We start from the raw sequence: 24599 nt of genomic DNA on the forward strand, positions 1-24599 counted from the left end.
TTTGTGCCTGCTTTGCATGAGTGTTATAGCAGATAGTTTAATGGGCTTTGAATTTTGGTTCTAAGCCTGGCTTTGCCAGTGACTCACTCTGTCACTTTGGGCAAGCTATTTAGGGTCTGATTTTCAGAGGTGGGTGATTTAAAAACCAGTCCCTTAACACTTCTGTGCCTTAATTCCCCCACAGGCAAAATGGGGATAATCGTACTTATTCATCTCATATTAGCTTGAGGCATAATTCGTTAATTGTTGTGTATATTATGAGATCCTTGGATGGAAGACTATGGTGGTGCAAAGTACTTTATTATACCCACTGAAAAGCTATAGAAGGGCAAATGTCTATTTGCCTGGTAGCTCCCATCTAATTTCAATTGTCACTGTGAGTGCTGTGTGAATTTATTCTATAGAACAATTCCTATCATATAGCAAGTGTCTGTCAAACAGCAACTACCAGAAAACTAGTGAAAGGTAAGGATAGATTTCTTTAAGAAAATAATTACTTATTAACTGGTAGTAGAAGAGACGAAAGGAAGACTTTGCACAGTCTGTGTTTAGAATTTGGATGGGCAAAATGGAGGTGTAATGGAATAATATTTTCCTTTTAAAACATACCCCTTGATTGTCATCACTTTGTCTCAAACATTTGCTCCTGGGCTGTATAACCATGATGATATCTTTTGACTGGTACTTTGTGTTTTGCATCAGACTGTCATTTAGTCACTGTAAGAGCTATTAAATAAAGCTCTTTGTCCTCACTGAACCTTAATGATCAGAGCCACGGAGTCAAAAGTCAAAGTTCATTTTCTTCCTCAGAACCTTAAGTTCTGGTTTTATTGCACAATCAAAGAATGGGATATTTCCTTTCATCAGTGATAACCTTTAGCTCTTAAATTTGGGAAACCACAGGTCTTTACTCATTTTCATTCTCTGTGCTCTTTTCAATCTATTCGTTTTCTGTCATTTTAATTAACACTGGCTGGGGCAAACATCTTTTGAAGCTTGGGAATTTAAGGGTAACTCAGAATAAATGGAGAACTTGAAACCTCTGCCAGAGAGTCAGATTGGCGCAGTGACCCTTGGCCTGCTTTCAAAACACCGTTACTTTTAATTAACGGATTTTGATAAACTTACTCCCCATTGCCCTTGCCATTTTGTTTCTCTTTTAAATTCTCTACGAATTTTAATTAAGCCTTTATTCCTATCCCTCCCATCATCCTCTGATCTGAGAACATCCCCAACATTAATTCATTTATCTACACATCCCCCCTTGAGGTAGGACAGCATTATTATCCCCATTGTACATATAGAGAACTGAGGCACAGACAGAAATTAAGAGCTAACTTTTCAAAGGTATTTAGGTTCCTAAAGATGCAAATAGGCACCTAGTGGAATTCTCAAAAGTGTATAAGCAGGTTAGGTGCCTAACTCCCATTGACTTCAATGGGACATAGGTGCCAAATGTGCTTAGGCAGTTCTGAAAATATCATGAGGCATCTATATGCATCTTTCAATGTCTAAATACATTTGAAAATCTGGCCCTAAATAGATTGGTCAAGGTCATACAAGAAGCCTGTGGCAGAGTTGGGAATTGAACCCCCATCTCTCGGGGTTCAGTCAGTGCTGTAACCACAAAATCCTCTTCCCTTTTGGTGAGAAACTGCATATGTCAAGGGAATGGGTATGCGAAGGTGTGGAGGTAGGGGGGACTGGACTAAGCCAGCATGGGCAGAGCAGAGTACTTCTTGCCTGCAATGAAATAGCAGAGCAAAATAATCATGAGTGATGAGAGAACCTTAAAGGGTCTGGAGATATGGTCTGGATTCATACTTTTCCAAACCTCTTTCATCTGGAAATCAGGATGGAAATTTCATGAGAACAGGCTTTTTGTAACAGTTCCAGTACATCCTGCTTCCACTGGATCAGAAATACCACAAGAACAGCTTTCCTTGCAGTATTTTGATACATTCACTTCCCTTCCTGGCTGAAACCGACCCGGACAGAAAAGCATGAAAATGGGAAAATGCAAACAAAATGAGTTAAAGAAAAGTCTTTTCATCCTCATGAGGCATTCACGTCCCATGCATGATGAAGGCTCAACAGACCTATTCTTTTATTATTCAGAATGGTTCCTCCAACTCTAACAGTCAGATTGTAGGTATAGACTTTATTTGCTTATTTTATATTCCTGGAAGGAAATTAATTACATAAAATACAGATAAAATATCAATAACCATCCCAAGACAATAAAAGTTATCTTCTGTCGGCTGCTATGTGGTGTATGTGAAATGAGTTCCTATTTCTAGTGGGTAGGTGTCTTCAGCCAAGAAAATACCATCCACACGCAGCGGAGATGTCAAGGGCAAAATGGGCCTGGTGAATAAACTACTCTGTTACCTCCTAGGATGTGCATTAGTGGGATAGTTCAAGAAAGCTTTCACGGCTGTTTGCCTGTGCTGTATCTGGGATATGGATAATTAAAAGGCCTGAGTCACCAGGACGGTCAACCCAACCCCTATGAACAATGTTATTCACTTAATGAAACCAAGGGCTTAGAAGAAAAATAAAACCCTGTCAGTACCTGTTGTGCAGTTATTGATTCTCTGCTAAATGTTGTCAGTCCTGACTTGCCCATTGCTGCCAGAAGACAAAGGCCTGTGTTTCACATCCAGCAGACGTCAGAGACCTTAGTGCTTGTTTTTGAAGTGAAGTTGTGTTGCTAATGGTTTGAAGAAAATTGGGTGAATAATATCATTCAGCCATCTTTTTTTGTGCCACTGCATGGCTCTGTGATCCATTGAGGTGTTTATAAAAGGAAAGCTTGCAATCTGCCAAATCTAAATATGTCACCTGTGCCTGCGACATTCATCCAGTGGGCAGAGTGTTGGGCCCCATGGGTCGAAGGTATGGAACACTTAGATCAAGTTCCACAGAGGAATACGTTCCTTTTCAGCTCCAGCCCTACAGATTCTTTCACTGTGACTCCAGCTGCCAGACTCAGTTCCACCCCCCCCCCCCACCCCAATAAATCCCTCTAGTAGGACCATAGTGTGTTCTGTGGTACATACTTGCTCATGGAAGGCAAAAGGTGGTGTAAGACACCCCCTTATTCCCTGGCATGGCCTACCCACATTGTGGATCACAGTGTAGAGGAGGAGGGAAGCAGGCTGGAGGCAAGCAGGTTGGGCTCTTCCTTTCCCCAGTGCACCAGCCAATGCAGCTGGGGAGGTGCACAGGGGCACATGATCCATGCCAGGACTAAGGCTGGTGCAAATTATCTCTGCTCTGGAGGAAGGGGAGAAAAAGGGAGCCACTAGAGCTAGTTGAAAACATTTCAAATGTTTTGATTTTTCAGTGAAAAATAGAGGCACATTTTTGCACAGAATTTTGAAGACCTGGAGAATTTGAAGAACCAAAGAAAAGCACCAAATGTCATGAGACTCATGATAAAATTTCAAGAGCTGACAACACTGCCTTTGTGTTGAGCATGCTGATTTGGTGCTCATCTCCCTATACCTGTTCTCTGGCCCAAGGAGCAGATCAACAACCAATTCACTCAGCATTAAGGCAGGTGTGAACTGCTTCTCGCAGACCCTGAGTGCCAGAATCTTGGACCTCAGTATTCTGGCTTTATTCATCAGTGGGGCTAGGCATTGTAATAAACTGCCTGAATGTGTAATTGAACTGCTGCCCTCAGTTTGGAATCAGATCTGCCTTTCATAGTCTCTGTTCTGCTAAGAGCAGGCCTCCTTCAGCACACGTGTTAAATGCCTAGGTACTTTTGAAACAGGAGCATCTGGGTTCTATCTTTATGGTTGCAAAGAAGTTCCAAGTGGTCCTAGTATGCAATATACTCAGAACTGTGGTTTTATAGGTAGTCATGGCTTTGCTACAGTATTATTAATCCTATTGTGCCATTGTGAAAACAATCTTCTGATTTCCAATGTCCAAATAACAGCGCATCTTCCCAACATAGAGTTATCTAAAAAACTTTTCTTTTCTCTCTTTCTTTTTAGTCTAAGGAGACATCAACTTCATACCTCTCCTCACAGGATTTTCTTGGAAATGCTTATGTCCTAGCAGTTCTTCTCTTCCTGGCCCTTATCCTGCAGAGGACGTTTCTGCAGGCTTCCTATTATGTTACCATAGAAACTGGCATCAACCTGCGAGGTGCCTTACTGGTGAGTAAGACATCGTTTCCGAGATCGGCATGCTGTAAAATGCCCTAGTAATGGCTCCACATTTTATTCATTTGCTTATCTTGTCCTTTATCTGTGTGATGTTTAACCACAGCTGAAGACTGTTACCACAATATCTTCTGGAGCTTAAAGCTTTTGCAGATCTGAGCCCTGCTAGTTTTAAACTGCCTCTGCTGTAGACTGAAAACCTTTGTTTTACTCCAAACCCTATATTCTGCTCTGGGAGTGTAGTCCCAAGATCTCTCCTGAACTCAGGTCTCCTGTTTGGCTATACAAAATGCTCTCCACCAGGTCACTTTCAGCCTAGCTTGCCTTTATTTAGCGTTTACTGCTTGGAATCTTAATAGAAAACATGATAGAAACTCATTTTATAATTACAGGGTTTCTACCTGCCAGTTACTGTAATTGCTTTTAATTTTAGATTTGTCTGAACTTCTGTTAAGATTTATTTATATTTTTTCCTCAAAAATAAGCTGCATTCCTTCTTGTCCCATATCTCTATTCTCTACACTCTTGTTGTCATTTTTGTTATGTTATTGATCTCATATGAGCATCACTTCTGCATCCCTTGCTCAGAAGAACAGTCCCATCAGGCCAAATTCATTGCTGCTAAATGAGGTCTGTGTAGTCACACCATGGAGACATTTGGTCCAGTGGGACTGCTTGTAATGGCTGCAGGAGTAACAAAAAATTGAGGCAATAATTCTACTATTTAACCTCTATTTTCAAAAATCTCTCTCTCTGTTTGGGAACTGGAGGAATGGACAATCTCTGATACTGACATTTGCAATGTCTGGTTGCTATTGTAACTTTATATACTGTACTTTATTCCTCTCTCCAGGCAATGATATACAATAAGATCCTGAGGCTTTCCACGTCCAACTTGTCCATGGGAGAGATGACCTTGGGACAGATCAATAACTTGGTTGCCATAGAAACAAATCAGCTGATGTGGTTCTTGTTTCTGTGTCCCAATCTCTGGGCTATGCCCGTTCAGGTAGAGCATCAAAGTAAGGGCCTATTTTTTAGAAGACCCCCCCCCGAAAACAGAAGATATTTTTAACACAATGTGCATCTTTGAGACTATTTCAGAAAAAAAAAGTGGAAATTATAGCATTGGACTGTAGTTACAAATGAAGAGCTGTGACCAGGAGGAGAACTAAAGGGTAGAACTGCTGTTCACTGTCTCCTCCAAAGGCTATGAAGTAGTATTGCTGCAGGCCAGTGGGGAGAGATTTTTCTGGGTAATATTTACAAGCCAGGGGAATGGTCTGTGAATTTTAGAATGGATTACCTGTCTTTCTCACAGCCCTATACACCTTCCTCTGCTCATATTTGTTCCGCAGCTGCCACAAGTAATCTGTGCAGGCAGCCATGGTGGACCAAAATATTGCTGGTTTTGCAGAATTCATTTGCAGCTGTTTCATGGGGCAAGAGTGAAGAGTGTCAGAACTTGGCCCTTAATTCTGTATTGCAAAGAAGGTATGGTATGTCAAGTGTTATACTGTCAGAAAGTGTGGTTAGTGATCCACAGAAAGGAACACTGATTTGAGTGTTGAGAACTTGTAAAGGTGCAGGACTCAGCCCTGTGGCGCCTCCTGCTGGTCATCTCGGGGAATTAGCTCTTTTCTAGCCTGGGCACCCTCTGCAGGCCGGTGTCCCGCTTGTTGCTGGCCCCGTGTCCCTCCCGGACCCTAATGCCCCTTTACCTTGGGGCTGCCCCCTGGCAATACCCCACCAGTCTCTATGGGTCTCCTCTCTCTGGGAAACCCCCAACCCTCTAATCCCCACCTTGCCTCAGTCTGGGCTACTGTCAATCATCATCTAGCCCCTGCTCACTGGGGCAGACTGCAGTGTAAAAGCCACTCATCATAGGCAAGGGGGTTCGGACCTGCTGCCTTCCTCTGCCTCCCAGTACCTCTGTGGGCCTTGGAGTTGCCAGCCTGGAACTCCCCAGCCCCTTGGGCCTTTCCCCAGCCCTGCCTCGCTCTAGGCACCCTGAGCTTCCCAGCAGCCAGGCCCTTCTCACTCTCTCTGAAAGCAGAGAGAGACTGTGTCAGCTCTTGGCTCACTGGCCCTTTTATACAGGCCAGCTGTGGCCTGATTGGGGCGTGGCCCAGCAGCAGCTGCTTCCCCAATCAGCCTAGTAGCTGCTTTCTCCCAGCCACAGCCCTCCCCAGGGCTACTTTTAACCCCTCCCGGGCAGGAGCGGGTGATCACCCCGCTACAGAACTAGACAGGTGCACTAGTTATCATAAACTTCTAGTTCTAAACATCTGGTTCTAATCCAATCTGGGTTGTGTACAGCAGAAGAACAGATGAATCAGAAGGAAGGAAAGACAATATTAGAGTTGTGGTAGCTGAATTTTCAAATGCGAGGAAGCAATTTAGGAGCCTAAGTCCCATTGACTTTCAATAAGACTTAGGCTCCTAAGATATTTTTGAAAAATTTACTCTTGGGCTTCTGAGTGGGGATGAGTAGGTCATAACTTATAGGTATTTTTAACAGCTATCAAGGAAAAATAACAGGAATGAAAGCTTTGGAAAATTAGATCTACACTATGTAAATTCATGGCACTATATAAATCATCCATAATAATAAAGGGGACATCCACTTTTGTCATTTGTTTATTTTTAGCAGGGTCATCAAAGAGAATGTATGGTGAAAAAACAGACAATAAAGGGCCTGGATGGCAGAAGGCAGGGATCGGCAGCTTTTGGCCCGCGGCCCGCCAGGGTAAGCACCTTAGTGGGCTGGGCCAGTTTGTTTACCTGCCGCATCCGCAGGTTCGACCGATCGCAGCTCCCACTGGCCGCGGTTCGCCGCTCCAGGCCAATGGGGGCTGCAGGAAGTGGTGGCCAGCACATCCCTTGGCCCGCATCACTTCCCGCAGCCCCCATTGGCCTGGGACGGCGAACCATGGCCAGTGGGAACTGCAGTCAGCTGAACCTGTGGACGTAGCAGGTAAACAAACCAGCCCGGGCTCGCCAGGGTGTTTACCCTGGCGGGCCACATGCCAAAGGTTGCCGATCCCTGGCATAAGGGATTAGTAACAATATAGACATTTTCACCTATAAATCACTGCTTCAAATCCAGGCTGGCTTAGAATTGTCCAAAAGGGATTACCATATGAAGGTTTTTTCAGTTGGTCCTTGTTAATTGAACTGCTGGTCGCTCTCAGGCTAATTATATGTAGCTTCAATTGTGTGTAGCATAATGGTCACCTTTTTATCAGTCTCAGGAAAATGACAAGGACTGAATAGATATAGAAAGTGAAATATCTTCTTAATCCATGGAGTTGATCCCACCAGGAAAGTGAAAGGACAGTCTGAGGAAGTTTCTATTGCCACTTCCTTTGCTGTTCCTCCAGCTCAGGGAGCAATAGGACCTAGATGACAACTCACTGAAGTTAATTGGCAGTATTTTAATTGACTTCAGTAGACTTTGAATTAATGCCCTTGGGATATGGATATCTTTCTCAAAGATCTGCTGTCGCTGGTACAGGAGTTATGGGTTTGATGCAGAGTTTACTGGGTGATCTCCTATGGCCTGTGTAATGCAGGAAGTCAAATTAAATTATCATAATGGTCCCTTCTGGCCTTAAAATCTGTGAACTGTCATCAAGCCAGTAGCTGACACAAGCACTTAATAAAAAACAAAAGTAAAAATGATAAAGTGTGTCTGTTATATTTTTTAAGTTCTTTTCATTGTCAAAGCATTGGGCAGCTGCTGGTATCAACAATTCACATGTTGGGGTAACAGATATTTCTAAATCAGCAGTTCAATTAGCTTCTTTCTTTCTCTGAAAAAAGACAAGGAATTAACATTTGCTAACTATGGGCTAGAGTGTGACTCCCCCTAATGCAGTCAGGCAGAGAAATGTGGGTGCCGTCTCATCCTGAGGCAGAGGAATTGGATCTCTGAGGGATGTTTCTGAGGGCTGGTCTACACTGGGGGGTGGGGGTGGGGATCAATCTAAGATACGCTATTCGCGTAGCTGAAGTCGAAGTATCTTAGTTCGACTTACCTGGCCATCCTCACGGTGGCGAGTCGACTGCCGCGGCTCCCCCGTCGACGCTGCTTACTCCTCCTGCCGAGGTGGAGTACAGGCGTTGATTTGCGGATCGATTTATCGCATCTAGATGAGACGCAATAAATCGATCCCTGATAGATCGATTACTACTCGCTGATCCGGCGAGTAGTATAGACGTACCCTGAGGAACAGTGACTTCCAATGCTACTCCTGGGGTGAGGCAGTTTATGGCTGATGTTACAATCTAATCCTAAATATAACGTCATCAAACTATATCCTTCTGGTCTTGAATAAAGATTGAGGGTTGATCCTACAAGTTGCTGAGTGTATCCAGCAAGGTGCTGAGCACCCTCGAAGGCAAGGTGCTGAGTAAGGACAGCAGGATTTGCCTCAGGCCCAAATTGCCACTAGGCACCTCAGCCATCTTTCTGCTAAGGAAAGGATTTTTATGTATGTAAATAATACTCTGCAAAATCTTAAACATGACTGGATGTTAGTGGTTTGACTATGCAATGGAAAGACATGTTTAACTGAATGCATTAGTTAACTGAAAAGGTGAAACAAATAAAAGTAGGGACTCAATCCTGCATGCCCTTTCTGACATGAGTAGCCCTTATTCATATCAGTACCTCCCCTGGCCCTGATTCTCTTTTACAGTAGGACTCACTCTGGCAGTGGAAAGGTACCGTAAGTTTAATGTAAATGTAATTTATATCCAGTTTAAGACCCCTTTAAGTGGTGTAAAGGGGCTTTTGTACAAATGAGAATCAAGCCCACTGACTCCAGAGCACTACTGGCTTAACAGCTAATATGTTACTGCAAGCTTGACTCTTTGGGGCAGGCACTATCTTTTCATTCTGTGTTTGTACAGCGCCTATCACATTGGAGTCCTTGTCCATGACTTGGGTAGCTAGGTGCTACCACAATACAAATAAATAATGATAATGAAGGTTTGTAGAAACTTTCCCTAGAATTTCAAAACTTAACTTCTGAAGTAAATTAGAAATGAGGTTTTATTTAATTCATGCAAATTCTATGTATTATTAGACTATATAGTCTGAGAGGGTTTTTTTTTTGCACATTGCTGTCTTGTAGGCGTCCTGAAATGTATTCCTTTTCCTGTGTGTCTTTTTCCTCCTTAGATCATAATGGGCGTGATCCTGCTCTATAACTTACTTCGAGTAAGTGCATTGGTTGGTGCTGCTGTTATTGTATTGCTCGCTCCAATACAGTATTTCATAGCTACAAAGTTGGCTGAGGCGCAGAAGAGCACTCTTGTAAGTAATTTATTTTAGTGATACCTGTGGTCCAGTAATTAAAGCAGAGACCCTGGAATTGGGAGTTCTGGATTCTATTCCTGGTTTTTCAAATAATTTGCTGTGTAAATTTGGGTAAGCCATTTAACGTTTTTGTCCCTCAGTTTCCAGATCTGTAAAATAAGGGAAGTAATATTTACCTACTTCACAAGTTGTTTACAAAGTTATTTGTGATCCACAGATGAAAGGCGCTATAGAAGAAGAAAGTATTATTACTTATAGAAAACTAAGAACTATCTTTTGGGAATATTTATTATTAATGAAATGAACCACATAATTAATTTTGATTTTTAATTTTTTATTTATTTTTGGGCTGCCAACAAATAGTTTCAATGTAATACAATGGAAACTGTACAATGGTATCATTTTCAACTATTTTTAAGAGGTGCATTAAATACAATATATATTACATTCTCGCTGACATTCCTGATCATTTGAGTTCTGATCATTTGAATACCCTCTCCTCCAATATTCACCTGTGACAATGACATCGAAGATACTCCACTGCGCATGTTCAGTGAGTGTGTTGGGGGAAGGAAGGAGAAAGAAATATCTAACTTTTAGTATAATATTTCTGTATTGTGATTGAAGTTCTACAGAATGGAGAATTCCTTAACAAGATAGACACTCATGAGACCATTTATTGTTCAGTTAAATTTGCATGGAAGAAATTCACTCCTGCGCTGTGGACCAGCACAAAGCTTATGAACTACTCAGGTCCTTCTTAAGCCTTGAAAGTAAGGACTTAGGCCCTGGTCCTCAAATGTATTTAGGATCTTAACTTGTATGAAAAATCAGTGGAAGTTAGGAGGCTAAATACCTTTTGAGGATCTGGGGCTAGGTCCTGATTCAGCAGTTCATCCCTTGTCAGCAAAACATTTAAGCACGTGCTTAAATACTGTACTGAACTTGGGCCTTAAAGTGGTATATGCACCTTGTGCTGACCCTTTTTACAGAGGTGAATTTCACCCCATCTGAGTAGCTGGATCACGTCTATGACTATCTATGCTTTAGATGCCATGGAGTCTATTGTTTTCTAATTCAAATGATGTACTGTATGGAATGTCAGCAATTAATGAAAATGATAAAATATAGAAATGAAATATTAAATCATGTGAATAAGTCCTTTTGAAATAGATCACATCAACTACTCCACCCAAAAGTCTCTTGCATTGCTGAATAACCTCCACGCTCATATTGGATCAGTCCCTATTGCACACTCTCCATCAATGGGAAACGATTCCACAGTCTAATAAAGCTCATTGATTGGAAATTTATCCTAATTTTAAATTTTCTTAATACCTAGACTGTTACCATCTCCCCCTCATATCTTAACTGTCAGTTAGCCAAGCTAAACATATCTGGGCCTGATCCTCAGTTTGATTGACCCCAATGGACGTATGCCAATTTACACTGGCTGAGGATCTATCTTTTATACTTTTTTCAGACATAATTCCCTCCACCCCTTTGATCTTTCTTGTTCTCTGAATTCCTCCCAACTTATTAATGTATTTTGGTAATAATGTGCCCAAAACAGATGAACACAATATTGCAGATGAGGGGCTATTACTTAAATAAATCAATAAAATAAGCACATATTATGTGAATCTTCTGTACGCAGTCCAAAACCGGTCTTTTTGAGGCAATACCACATTGCAACCTCAAATGTAATTTTTTGTTCATTACCAATTGTCCATCATTTTTCTTCTTCAGTATTATCACTTCCCAGGTTTAGTTCTCTATTTAGATACATAGGTTTCAGGTTATTTTCAATTTCAGTTGCAATACTTTGGCTAATTTTAGAACAAAAGTGAGAGAAAAAAGCATTCTTAATTAAAATAATTTAAAAATATTAATTTTGTAATTTGTAATTTCTTACTTTTTTAATGTAAAGGATTATTCTACTGAGAGATTAAAGAAAACCAATGAGATCTTGAAAGGCATTAAGTTGTTAAAGTTGTATGCCTGGGAGCACATATTTTGCACTAGCGTAGAGGAAACAAGAACCAAGGAGCTCATAAGTCTCAAAACCTTTGCGCTTTACACATCTCTTTCCAGTAAGTAATTCTGTTCTAGGGGCAGTATCATTTGTAACATAACACTTAGATATGGATGTCTCTCTCAATAGTAAATTCCTTTTGAGACTTCAGTTGAAGCAAGATACCTGTACTTATGGTAGTGGCTATTTTGTTATGAAACATGATGGAAAATAAAAGACATGATAAATAACATAACAGGAAGCTTGACATCGTTTGGTAGATTTTGTTACTGTTATTATTTAACTTCAAAAAGTTTTTTGCAACCTTAGTTATGAGATTTTACATTAATAAGTACTGAGATACATCAGCAGGTGTGATTGGGACAGACCTAAGTTAGGAACTAAAATAAATTACATTCCTTGTAATGAGGTAGAGTTGAAGGAAATGGCCCCAATATTTGTAGTAAATTGTTCTTTCAAAGCAATTTTTGGCTGTGATACATTATAATTCATAGTTCATATGAAAATATTTTATTTCAATTCACTAAAATGTAGAAACTATAACATTTCTTGGTTGGTTTGTTTGTGTATTTAAGATCTAAGTCAGACATGGAAGGAAATTTCTTCCTGCTAAGGAGTTTTCCTTTGGGAGATTTAATGGCTAGGAAACAACATTTAAGGTTGAATTCCTCAGCTAACATATTATTTAACTGACTATGCTTGGATTTGGTATAAAGTATTACAAATTACTATTAAGATGATTTTTGTACAGTTCAAATAGTCCAATGTATATTTTATTTCTTTCCACAGTTTTTATGAACGCAGCCATCCCAATAGCAGCTGTTCTTGCAGTAAGAAAATATTTTCCCCTTTATCTGAAAAGAAATTTAAAACTGTCATTGTTTATATAGGACCTACTTTTCACAGAAACAATATGTGAATTAGTATGTCCCTGCTGGCTGCCTAGCAGTATTACACTAACAAACTCAATTCCCAAACGTGAATTTACAACACCTGAGATTTGGACTTGTGAAAAGGGAAGCAAACAAAAAGCAACATTAATTTCAGTCTTCCACAGAAACCAAACAGAATATCAAAATGTGGCTAAACTGGAAGGGGACAGACTATGTTTGAGAATATCTTATTTTGGGCTTTGTATTTTGGGGTGTTGCTGTTCCATTGTCTATGGGTGAAATTTACTCTGGGCCCAGTACAAGGCTTAGACAATTTAAATAATCAAAATAAGTCATGGTTGGACTTAAGTGGGACTTAAGTTTGCACTAGCCCTTTGCACAAAAATGAATTTCATTACTAATGCACTGGGGAAATACCTTTACCCTTCATGCTGGGCAGTAAGAAATGTTTATGTACCAAATGCTGAGGTCCTTAATCAGTTTGTACTCAGCCTCTACTCAGGCAGAATATTTCGATAGGTGTTTCCCCCACTGTTTTGAGTCAGCCTGTGTAGCCTGACATCCTTTTCACTAATCTTCCCTTGTTTTGATGTGACAGACCTTTGTGACCTATGAATATCAAAATGAGGAGACACTGAAGCCAGCACAGGCCTTTGCATCACTGTCATTGTTTCACATCCTGGTCACACCACTGTTCCTGCTCTCCACAGTGGTTAGATTTGCAGTCAAGGCAGTCATAAGGTATGGTTGAAACTATAATAAAGAACAGAATTATCAGACATATAGATGAACATGATTTGTTGGGGAAGAGTCAACATGGCTTTAGTAAAGGGAAATCATGCCTCACCAATCTATTTAAAGTCTTTGGGGGGTTCAACAAGCATGTGGACTAGGGTGATCCAGTGGATGTAGTATACTTGGACTTTCAGAAAGCCTTTGACAAGATCCCTCACCAAAAGCTCTTAAGCAAAGTGAACAGTCATGGGGTAAGAGGGAAGATCCTCTTATGGATCAATAACTGGTTAAAAGACAGGAAACAAAGCGTAGGAATAAATGGTCAGTTTTTGAAATGGAGATAAGTAAATAGCAGGGTCCCCCAAGGGGCTGTACTGGGACCAGTACTGTTCAATATAGTCATAAATGATCTGGAAAGGGGGTTAAACATTGAGGTGGCAAAATTTGCAGATGATACAATATTACTCAAGTTAGTTAAGTCCAAAGCCGACTGCAAAGAGTTACAAAAGAATCTCACAAAACTGGGTGACTGGGTGACAAAATGACAGATGAAAATTAGTGTTGATAAATGCAAAGTAATGCACATTAGAAAACATAATCCCAACTATACATACAAAAAAGATGGGGTCTAAATGATCTGTTACCACCCACGAAAGAGATCTTGGAGTCACTGTGGATAGTTCTCTGAAAACATCTGCTCAATGTGCAGCAGCAATCAAAAAAGCTAACAGAATGTTAGAAAGCATTAGGAAAGGGATAGATAATAAGAAAAGATATGACACTGTATAAAGCCATGGTATGCCCACACCTTGAATACTGCATGCAGTTCTGGTTGCCCCATCTCAATAAAGATGTATTAGAAATGGAAAAGCTTCAGAGAAGGGCAGCACAAATTATTAGGGATATGGAACAGTTTCTGGATGAGGAGAGATTAAAAAGACTGGGACTTTTAAGCTTGGAAAAGAGATGGTTAAAAGGGGATATGATAGAGGTCTATAAAATCATGAACATTAGGAAGTATTATTTACCCTTTCACATAACACAAGAACCAGGGGTCACCAGATGAAAATAGGCAGCAGGTTTAAAACTAACAAAAGGAAGTATTTCTTCACACAACACACAGTCAACCGTGGAGCTCATTGTGAGGGGATGTTGTGAAGGCCAAAAGTATAACTGCGTTCAAAAAAGAATTTGATACGTTCATGAAAGATGGCTCCATCAGTGGCTATTAGCCAAGATGGTCAGAGATGCAACCCCATGCTCTGTGTGTCCCTAAACCTCTGACTGCCAGGTGCTGGGATTGGATGACAGAGGATAATTGCCCTGTTCTGTTCATTCCCTCTGAAGCTTCTGGTATAGGCCACTGACAGAAGACAGGATACTGGGCTAGATGGACCATTGATCTGACCCAGTATGGCCATTTTTATCTTCTTATATTAAAGAGATCTCTTTACACTTCTCTGAGAAAGAGACAGGATGAAGGCGACTCAACTTGCTTATTCAAAATGATAAAAAGGCATAAAGAAAACAGACCAGACAGTCCGTCTTACTGCATCATATGAGAACAAGGAAATTGTCAATAAAGTCAATGGCTGGAAAAATTATTATTGAGGCAAATCTTGAAGTCCTTACTCCAGGCCAGACTGTCCTGACTTGGATTGTAGCTCATATCTTCCTTCCTAGCCTCACCCATCATGCACTGGCCAGCCACAATGGCTCCCAGCTGGCTAGCAACACTAGAAGGGGAAGAGAGGGAGAAGCTGGGGGATAAACAAAGTGATGGCTATCTAACAGGTCTGTCCCTTGACATCGGGGAGAGCAGCCTACTTCTATTTCTCCCCATTGCAAGGGGTGGAATAGTGACTGTGCTTTATGGTGGAATTATATCCATAACCAGGATCAGCTCTAGGCACCAGCAAAGCAAGCACGTGCTTGGGGCTGCACAATTCCGGGGCAGCATTCCAGCCATTCTTTTTTTTTTTTTTTTTGCTTGAGCAGTTGCACTCTCAGAGCTTGGGGAGGCAAAAAAGCCCTGTCCATAACTCTGGGTCTCTTTTTGGAAAGGACCATTGGCATGAACAGGGGGCAATAGCTCATCTGGAAAGCCATTCTACTCATTAATGTTACACCAGGATAGCAGTAGAATCACTCCTGATGTACACTGGTATGAGAGGAGAATCAGACCCAAAGTGGGCACCAAGGAATTGGATAGCTCATCAGGGAACGATGCGCTTCTGTCTGCTCTGAGTTCTGTGAAAAGGTTGTGACTTTGAGGGGATTGTGATGCTGAGGCTGCACTCTGGGTTCCCACTCACAAATTACAGGAAAGAGATGGAGGAGAGGGGGGCCTGGCCTGCCAGACTGCCTGGACACGCCTTGGTGGGGTTATAGAGTAGCATGGAAGAACAGTGGGGAAGGTGGAAGGAGAGGGAGTGTAACAGTTCAGGGCAACTGCACCTTTATTTCCCCCTCTATAGTCCATCAAGTCACCCACTCTCAGGCTTCCATCTCTACAGGCAGCTGTCAGCTGTCTTGGGCGGAGATATGTGTGTCACTCCCTCCTGACCAGGGTATTTCCAGGCTGCACAGTTCCCTGCCTACACTGTGAATTCCCCAATAAGTCAGACTGCCTAAGGAGGCCTGCCTTGCTTTTCTTCTCCGAAGCTATAAGCAGTGTAAATGCCCACAGTTACAAGGTAACACAGCTTTTTTCAAAGCAAGAACATTTATTCTGGAGATGAAAGCATTACAGAGAAAATATATTAAAAAGAACCTACGCACATGCTAATAAGCTTACCAGAGATCACCCCAGTTCCAACAGGGGCTCCAGTAGGAGTCAGTCCTTCATATCCCACCAGATTGTTTCTCTGTGGTTACAAGTTCATGACGGCATTGGCTCAGAACAAGCACTCCCATGAATCTGTGAGCTACTCCTTTATACACTTTGGCCCTCTGATCTTGTCCTCATTTAACTGGTGATCAGCAGACAAAGGTCCCCTTCTCAGGGTGAAGATTCAAAAGGCTGAGTTCTTGCATAACCAAGGGGTACATTTGCAAACAACTCCTAGAGATTTCCTGGGAAACCCACTTAACTTTAAAAGTTCATTCTTGTCTAACCTATTGTTTCAAATAGTCCTTTGACACTCATAACACTTCTCGTTATATTAGCCATGTCTTTCCCCTAGAGACATTACATACAATCCCACAATAATACATAAATGTTCACATTTTTAATACAAAGAACTCCTAAAATAGTTAAACTTAATTCAATACAAATGTTGGCATACTGTGGGGATATGTTTAACTTAATTCAATGAGGTTCGTCTAGGACAGGGGTCGGCAACCGGTGGCTCGCGGCTCGCCAGGGTAAGCACCCTGGCGGGCCGGCCCGGTTTGTTTATCTGCCGCGTCGGCAAGTTCGTCCGATCGCGGCTCCCACTGGCCGCGGTTCGCGGTCCCAGGCCAATGCGGGAGGCAGGAAGCCGCGGCCAGAACATCCCTCGGCTCGCGCTGCTTCCTGCCTCCCGCATTGGCCTGGGACCGCGAACCGCGGCCAGTGGGAGCCGCGATCGGCCGAACTTGCCGACGCGGCAGATAAACAAACCGGGCCGGCCCGCCAGGGTGCTTACCCTGGCGAGCCGCGAGCCACCGGTTGCCGACCCCTGGTCTAGGATATAACAGGAAATTGCCATATGTGCTACAGGGAGAAGCACTGGTGGAAAATCATAGAAGTCACAAAATCTGAGATTTTATCAAACTTTGCCATGATTTCCCAAAATATATAGCCTGACAGAACAGCTCCCCTAGTGGTGAGTGACTGAGCAATTCCTCTCTAGTTTGCTGATTAAGAGATGGAAATGTATTGTCCTCTGTTGATTCTGCAGTGGCCTATGTGAAAGGAATTGCTGTCTCAGTGTAGTTACACAGGTGTATGTATCACAAAACTACCACCACAGCTGGCACAAATTGACACCCTCACTGACAGAGATGCCATGCACTGACAGGATCTGAAAACTGAGCTAAACTTCCCACCCTCAGACATAATCCCTCCAAGTCCAGGTTGAGGGACTCTGGCAAAATATTGTACTGTTGCTGCTGCCTCTGTTTGGTGGATAACAATAACAACAAACAACAAACCCCAGGACATTAGTCTTCTGAGTCCTCCCTCCCCATTCACTAACGAATTAAATAATCAGTGTTTTGTTGAAGGGGCAACAGGGACACATCAGAGATTTTTTCTGGGTTTAAAATGATTTCGGACTCATGGAAAATCTCATGCCTCTTTAGCCTCCCCATCACTTTAGCCTCCCCATCACTCCTCCTCCCTCTGTGCTATGTTTAGTGCTCTCCTAATATCCCCGTGGTGTGTGTGTTTCACTTACTATCCTTAGCCACACCAAAGGACGTTATTGAAAGACCCTATTTGCCAAAACAAACCTCACCCATTGGAAAATTTATTTCCTATCATCTTTGTCCCATGAACCTAGAAACTCTCAAGTGCAGAGGCATGAGGAATGTGTGCTTGGCCACTTAATGGCCCCCATCATCAATCATATAAATTGATAGGATCAAGTGCTTGTCCCTGATATGAATAAGTTCTTAGACTTTGGCCAGACCAGTTATTTCACTTTAAGAATTAGCATAGCTCTGGTGGCAGAAGAGTTTTTGCCTGTGGCTGAAATAAATGTTTGACCCATGCCTTCTAAGGCAGTAGGTCAATGTCATTGCATGTTCCTTTAGTGCATTCACATAATAAGAGTTACATTGATTAGTGTGTCCGTTCCTTATGGAGTTGGCTCAGATTCCTCCCACTGCCTGTTGAAGAGGTTCCTGTCACACCGTGTGGTGATAAACTCTGGATTTGGATATACTGTAAAGGGCTTGTCATAGTCATGCTTCTCTCACTAGTTGGTTGGGCTTTCCCCTTTGCTACATGCCCCTGGGGCGAAGTGAGGACTGAGGCAGCCCCAAAAGGTTAATGAGTAACTGTGCAGATTATTTTTTTAAAAGAATAACATAGCAAGAATAGCATGTGTTCTGCAAGCCACAGAGTTCTTGCTGGTGGATTGCAGAGAGCTGGTTAGTCACATGGTGTCAGCTCTTCTCCTCATTTCCAGTTGCTCTTATTGCAATACAATAAAGTTTGAAAATGCATTAACTCCTTTCATACTGTTCTTTTTTCCATGCAGATAATTGCCACAAGGATGCTATGCAATCCAAAAGGGAGTGGAGGTAGTCCATGCAATCATGAAGTTTGAGTATTCTGATCCGGTGATTGGAGCACAGATCATTACAAGCTTACCCATGGAAATCTGGCATTCACTCATTGTCTTTTTTTTTAAAAGCGTACAGAAGCTGAATGAATTTCTCATAAGTGATGAGATTGGAGATGACAGCTGGAGAAGTGCAGAAAGCTCTGTGACCTATGAATCCTGTAAGAAGCATACAGGACTTGTAAGTTCTCTTTTCTGACATGGCAGCTCAAAAAGGGGGAGACAGCATGGCCAAGTGGAGTGGATGCTGACCTGGGACTCAGGAGACCTGGCTTTTGAGTCTGGCTTTGCCACTCACCAACTGTCTGACTTGGGGAAGTGTGGCAAATTGCCAGCACTATTATGATGGGTCTCACACTTTCTCTTCTTTGGGGGGGTTCAGGGCACCATTTCTTGCCCCTAAATTGGAATATTAATTGCCCCACTAGTGTCCTAGAGGAGGGGAGTGGAGAGGGAGGGACCTGGGCCCACCCTCTACTCCAGGTCCCAGCCCAGGGGCCCTGAGGATAGTGGTGAACACTTGAACTGACGGTTCCTTCCCCTGGGCTACTTCCCTCTCTTGCCCTTCAGCTTGTGGGGGGCTTCCTGCCCTCCCTCTGCACAAGCCAGGTGCCCCTTACCTAGGGTCTAGGACTTCTTAGCCCACCACAGCACTTCTCCAAACTGTCCTCTGCTCCAACACCAATCCTTTCTGCTCCTACTCCCACACTGTCTGATTGAAGCAGGGGTTTTTTTCATGTGACTGACTGCAGGTGCTGTAATTGGCTTCAGGTGCTCTAATTGGCATCAGGTGCTCTAGTTAATCTATAGCAAACTTTCTTTCCCTTACAGGGAATAAGGCTCCCTTCTAACCCTCTCCTGCTGCCCTCTGGCCATGCGGTATCACAGGAAGTCATTTTATCTCTCTGTGCTTCCAGTTTCTTTCTATCCTTTGCCTATCTTGCCTGCTTAGGGTGTGAGCTCCTCAGGAGAGAGGCTCACACTATATGTTTTTACAGCGGGGCAGGCCCCTGCTCTTACTTAAGCATTAATAAAAAAGAAAAACTTTAAGAAACGACTTGATTGATGTAGCTTTCAGACTTGGCCCTCTCAGTTTTAGTTTATTGTTCTAAATATCCCATGTAGCCTTCATGTTGTTACAAGGATTGAATTCTTTCTTTACTTTACCGCCTGTGATGTGCCAGATTCTTTCCAGACATTCAAGTAGGGTCAGTTACTGCTTCGAGGAGCTCACAATCTAAAGACAGACAAAAATTATGTGGGGAGGGAGAGGAAAGAATAAGCAATGTATGTAGAAGTCAGATTGATTCTCTATAAGCAGCCCAGCAAAAGTGAGTCTTTAAGAGGGACTGAAACAGAGTAGGAGCTTTTCAGACAAGCTCAGGAAGGTTGTACCATGCCTAAATGGTCATGTGGAAGAAGTTACAGAGGTGACTGAGAAGCTAAGCTGACAAATGGGAGGATGAGGCTGGGTAGATTTGAAGAGGACTGGGAGCAATACTGAACTTAACAAAGAAGGATAAGGAGGATGGGGCAGAATTATGTAGAGCACTGCAGATGCTGACAAGAAGTTTAAATTAGATAGTATAAAAGATGGGGGGATTTGAAAAGACTCCACTGACTTCAGAGGCAGTTGAGGGCATTCAGCCCCTTGTGAGAGGCGCTTAGCTCCTCACAGTGTTTTGCCTTCGTTACAACACATGTTGAAATGCCCTGTTACTATTCACATGTTCTTCTCTTGACCTAGATTGGTAGGAGGGAAGAGAACAGGCTATTTTGTTTCAAAGGAACCTGAATGTTGTCATCTTATGAGAATTTCAACTTCCTTCTTTCTGTGCTTTTTCATGTAGCATACCAAAGCCATAAACAGGAAACAGCCCTTACGGCATCAGCTGGACAGCTATGAGCAGCCACCGAGGAGACAGCTACGTCCCTTCGAGATAGATGATATCGCAATCAAGGTAGTTTGAATTCATGGATTCATTCTTCACATGGAGGGGAGCCTCATGTTCTGGAGTAAACTGGTAACAAAGTGCCCAAATCCTGCAGTCCTTCCAAAAGCAAATCTTTCACTGCAAGAACAGGTGTAAAATACTTGGATAAAAGTGTGCTCAAAATACATTTACACCAGACTATTTGCTGGAAATCATCCGTTTCCTTTAATGCCTCTATTTTTCCTCCGTAGCAAGTGATATTGTGATTCGGAAAGAACAAGAACCACATGATCAAATATACTATAGGTTCTTCTTTGAGTTCCCCCTGCTAGCCCACTCCCAGACTCAAAGTTTTTATACCATGAGGTCATTTTTCACATTCATTGCTGATGTGGGTAAAGCTTTTGTCTGAACATGCACTAACTGTTCCCACAAGTTCTGACTAGATTCATACTAAATAGATGCACAGGTTGCAAACACGCCCTTTGGTCCAAGTTCTGCCTATGGATGCCCTTCTTGTGTGAGGGAGAATAGCCCATAGCCCTGTTAACTTCAAAGGGAGTGTACAAATACAAAGGCAAAATATGGCCCAGTGTCTACTATTTTTTGTCCTCTGTAAACCTTGTGAGTATCCTGTTTATACTCTGTGTGCTCCATCTCTTCCCTTGATAATGCTGCATGGATTTTTCTCTGCAAGAGGTGATGGGGCCCATGAGTTTTACCTGGAGACTGACCCTTTAATAAAGGGATGTTCATACAATATATGCACGAGTTGTTTTTCCTTCACAATCTTTGCGTTGTTTTGCCATCTCCCCTTATTTGACTTGCACTTTTTCATGTGACCATACTTGAATGTGTTTTATCACATTTTTTAAAGTGATCTTTTCCTTTTAATCCAGAACTGACAATTGTAAATTATTTATTGAGGTGTTTTCACTTCTAATATATGAAATTATTTTGTAGGTTACCAATGGATATTTTTCATGGGGAAGCGGCTTAGCCACATTATCCAATATAAACATTAGGATTCCAACAGGTAGGATTAATGTGCACCTTAAATGCTAAACATGTGAAACTGCGTATTTGCTGTAATGACCATTCCTTGCATACATAGTCCAAAGCACAAAGGAACATAGGGTTGGAAGGGACCTCGTGGGTCATGGAGTCCAGTCTCCTGCTATCACCAGCAACTTTGCCATATGATCACATGAATAAATTTATCAAGATCTATCTTGTAACAAGTTAGGTTGTGTGCCCCCACTACTTCACTCAAAAAATAAATGTGAACAGATTGGTGTCAATGTAACACCGACAACCCCCCTGTTGTCAGCATGCAGAATTGAACCTAGGACCTTAGTGCATGAGCCTGTACTGTACAAGCTAAAACCCAACTACTTGTTAGCCAAGTACTATAGAGCAGACTCATTAATTGCTCTCTAAGTGGTCTTGGTGCCACTAGATGGGACAGAACACCACACCCAGAAGGTGTGTGGGTTACATCAAGAAATATAAAGAGAAGGATGTAAAAGGTTAAGAAATCTAGTTCATGGAACTAGATTATAACTCCAAAAAATGAAAAAATAATGGATAGAAATAAAAATGTCCACACTGGGTCGGACCAATGATCCATTCAGCCCAGTATCTTGTCTTCTAACAGTGGCTAATGCCAGATGATTCAAAGGGAATGAATAGATCAGGGCAATCATCAAGTGATCCATCCCCTGTTGTCCAGCCCCAGCATCTGACTGTCAGAGGCGTTGGGACACCCAGAGCATTGGATTGCATCCCTGACCATCTTGGCTAATAGACATTGATGGACCTACCCTCCATGAACTTACCTAATTCCTTTTTGAACTCATTTATAGTTTTGGCCTTCACAATATCTGCTGGCAACGAATTCCACAGGTTGACTGATCATTATGTGAAGAAGCACTTCCTCGTGTTTGTTTTAAACATATGGCTAATAATGAAAAAAATTGCCAGTTTCAAAACAATAGGTCTACTTGGCCGTCAGTGCATGTGTATATAAATAAAACAGACAACAGCATAACCAAGGCAGTATGGAGAGGAATTTTAAACAGGCTAATCACACAAAATGGTAGTTATTAAAAAGTGCCAGAGGTGTTAAAATACCCCCACACACACACATACACAAACACACAATTTGGCAAGGCAAAACCACATAGGAAACTTGGGGTATTGTTATTAATTTTAATAATTATTACTATAAAACTTTGGTTCCCAAGATCAGTCTCTCAATAAATCACTCAGTATTGTTGTTTTTTAATATATATATTCCAGCAGGTTTATACAGTACACTTACATCATGGAGATACTGAACCTTTTCTTTCAAAATTAGCTCACAGGTGGATACACGCGAAATTGCCATTCAGAGAATATAAAGGGTAGCAACAACTGCAGGAAGCTATTTTAAATTTTTACTGGATTAGTGTTCTATCATTTGGTTCTCCTTTCTTTATTTGGTTTATGATTATTATAGGTCAGATGACAATGATTGTGGGTCAAGTTGGCTGTGGGAAGTCTTCACTTCTTCTGGCTATACTTGGTGAGATGCAGACTCTGGAAGGAAAAGTTCACTGGAACAAGTAAGTTTCCAATAGCTTCTAATTGCTGTTTTAATTTTAAGCACCAACACCTCATAATAAGAAATGTAGAGCATGTTAAATCATCATCCAAAATCCTCCCTGCAACCCTTTACCAGTACATTCACACCAGATCTATTGTGATGCAGCTGGTGATGCTTCATTTGTGACAGAAAGTGAGAGCTTGAGCTGGGCAAATAATTGATTTTTCAGTTCAATGGCAGTTCTGAAATTTTTTAAAAAAAAATGCTTTGGGTTGAACCAAATCTGAAATATTTCAGCATTTTTGGTGAATCAAGAAAGCCTGTTTCAGAGTGTGAATTTGAACCTAGGTCTCCTATATCCCACCTGAGTGCCCTCACCACTGGACTAAACATTATTAGGGGTGCTAGGGAGAGAAAGGGAAGGAGAGATAGCAACCAGCACCATCATCACCACCTCTATCAGCACTCCTCTTCCACCTCCAACCATTTTGTGAATGGCTGAAACTATTCATGTCAGATTCACAAATAGTCTTGGGCTGATCAAAACTGTATTTTTCATCAAATAAGCTCTTAGTCTGAATAAATTCACCCCGCCCCAGTAGTAGATTTACAGCATGGTGCTTGAATGAAGGGATGGAAAGGGGATCTGAATATAGTTAAAACCAGTTGAGTAGTTAGTCTCAAATACACTAACCTTATTTTATGACCTAAATGGAAAGAATCGATCACTCTATGCATGGGCGGTGGGTATAGTAGGCCAGGGGATGCTAAGCCTCCCCAAACCAAAGCCGTAGCCCTGCCCACACTCCACCCCAAGTCCCCGTCCTTGCTCCACCTCTCCCCAGAAGCCGGTGGGGGTTCAGCTTGGGCCAATGACCTGGAGCTTGGGGCTCGGGCTGGCCAGCAACTCAGGGGCAGTTCAGGCCACAGTCGGAGTCTCAGGGCTATTCTGGCTCTGGGTGAGGGGGAGTGGGTTAGAGGCAGGGCCTCGTGTTTATGGGGGGGGGTAAGCCTGTGGCCTTGGGTGGGGGGGGCAGAGGGCTAGCCTGCGTGAATGAGGGGTTCACCCATTACCTATGACTCTAAATGTAAAACATGTGTTATGCAGTACAGTGTAATGCATCCGGGGTGAAATCCTGGCTCCACCGAAGCCAATAGGAATTTTGCCATTGATTTCAGTGGAGTCAGGATTTCACCGCTGGTATATGATCTTCCTCCACTGAGCATTCTTTCCATGTCCATTCCATCTCAGACTTGCCATGATGCAAGTACATTGGTCTATAATTTGCCTTAGCAAACAGTGACACCAGTGCCTGTAGCATTGCTCCAGACACTTTTCAAAACTTTTTTTACATTTTTGTAGCTTTGTATTACTAGGGGTTGATGCATTTTTTGAAAATTCAAAATTTCAGTGAATTTTTTTTTGACTGGCTCGGCTTATTATATGTGTCCTTACCATTTGTTTCTCCATCCTGTGGCTGTGGTGGTTGTTGATGCATAGGACCAACTTTGTGGGTGTATTTGAATTGTTTATCACACCAAAAAGTTGGAATAGATCTCAAGGTCACTTATGGCTTGAAACAGATCTGAATAGACACAAATTTTAAGAAAGTTCAGATCTTGATTTGGATCCAA

The 24599-nt window shown here is 42.1% G+C and overlaps 1 protein-coding gene and 1 long non-coding RNA gene across 2 annotated transcripts in view; one reads left to right on the plus strand and one right to left on the minus strand.

Moving 5' to 3' along the window:
* ABCC9 (ATP binding cassette subfamily C member 9) overlaps positions 1-24599 on the plus strand; it is a 123164-nt gene that overhangs the window by 38415 nt on the left and 60150 nt on the right. Inside the window, exons 9-18 of the mRNA XM_044998576.1 lie at positions 4011-4175; positions 5035-5190; positions 9370-9504; positions 11438-11600; positions 12332-12372; positions 13034-13176; positions 18516-18624; positions 20294-20404; positions 21341-21413; positions 22878-22983. Coding sequence (XP_044854511.1) covers positions 4011-4175; positions 5035-5190; positions 9370-9504; positions 11438-11600; positions 12332-12372; positions 13034-13176; positions 18516-18624; positions 20294-20404; positions 21341-21413; positions 22878-22983 — 1202 coding nt within the window. The remainder of the gene's footprint in view (positions 1-4010; positions 4176-5034; positions 5191-9369; positions 9505-11437; positions 11601-12331; positions 12373-13033; positions 13177-18515; positions 18625-20293; positions 20405-21340; positions 21414-22877; positions 22984-24599) is intronic.
* On the minus strand, positions 18512-19124 carry LOC123355824. The gene is made up of 2 exons (XR_006575210.1): positions 19064-19124; positions 18512-18602 (listed from the first exon to the last, which is right to left on the minus strand). It is a non-coding gene; the product is annotated as an uncharacterized LOC123355824 (long non-coding RNA).

This window comes from Mauremys mutica, chromosome 1 (genome assembly GCF_020497125.1).
Source record: "Mauremys mutica isolate MM-2020 ecotype Southern chromosome 1, ASM2049712v1, whole genome shotgun sequence".
NCBI classification, from domain to species: Eukaryota; Metazoa; Chordata; order Testudines; family Geoemydidae; genus Mauremys; species Mauremys mutica.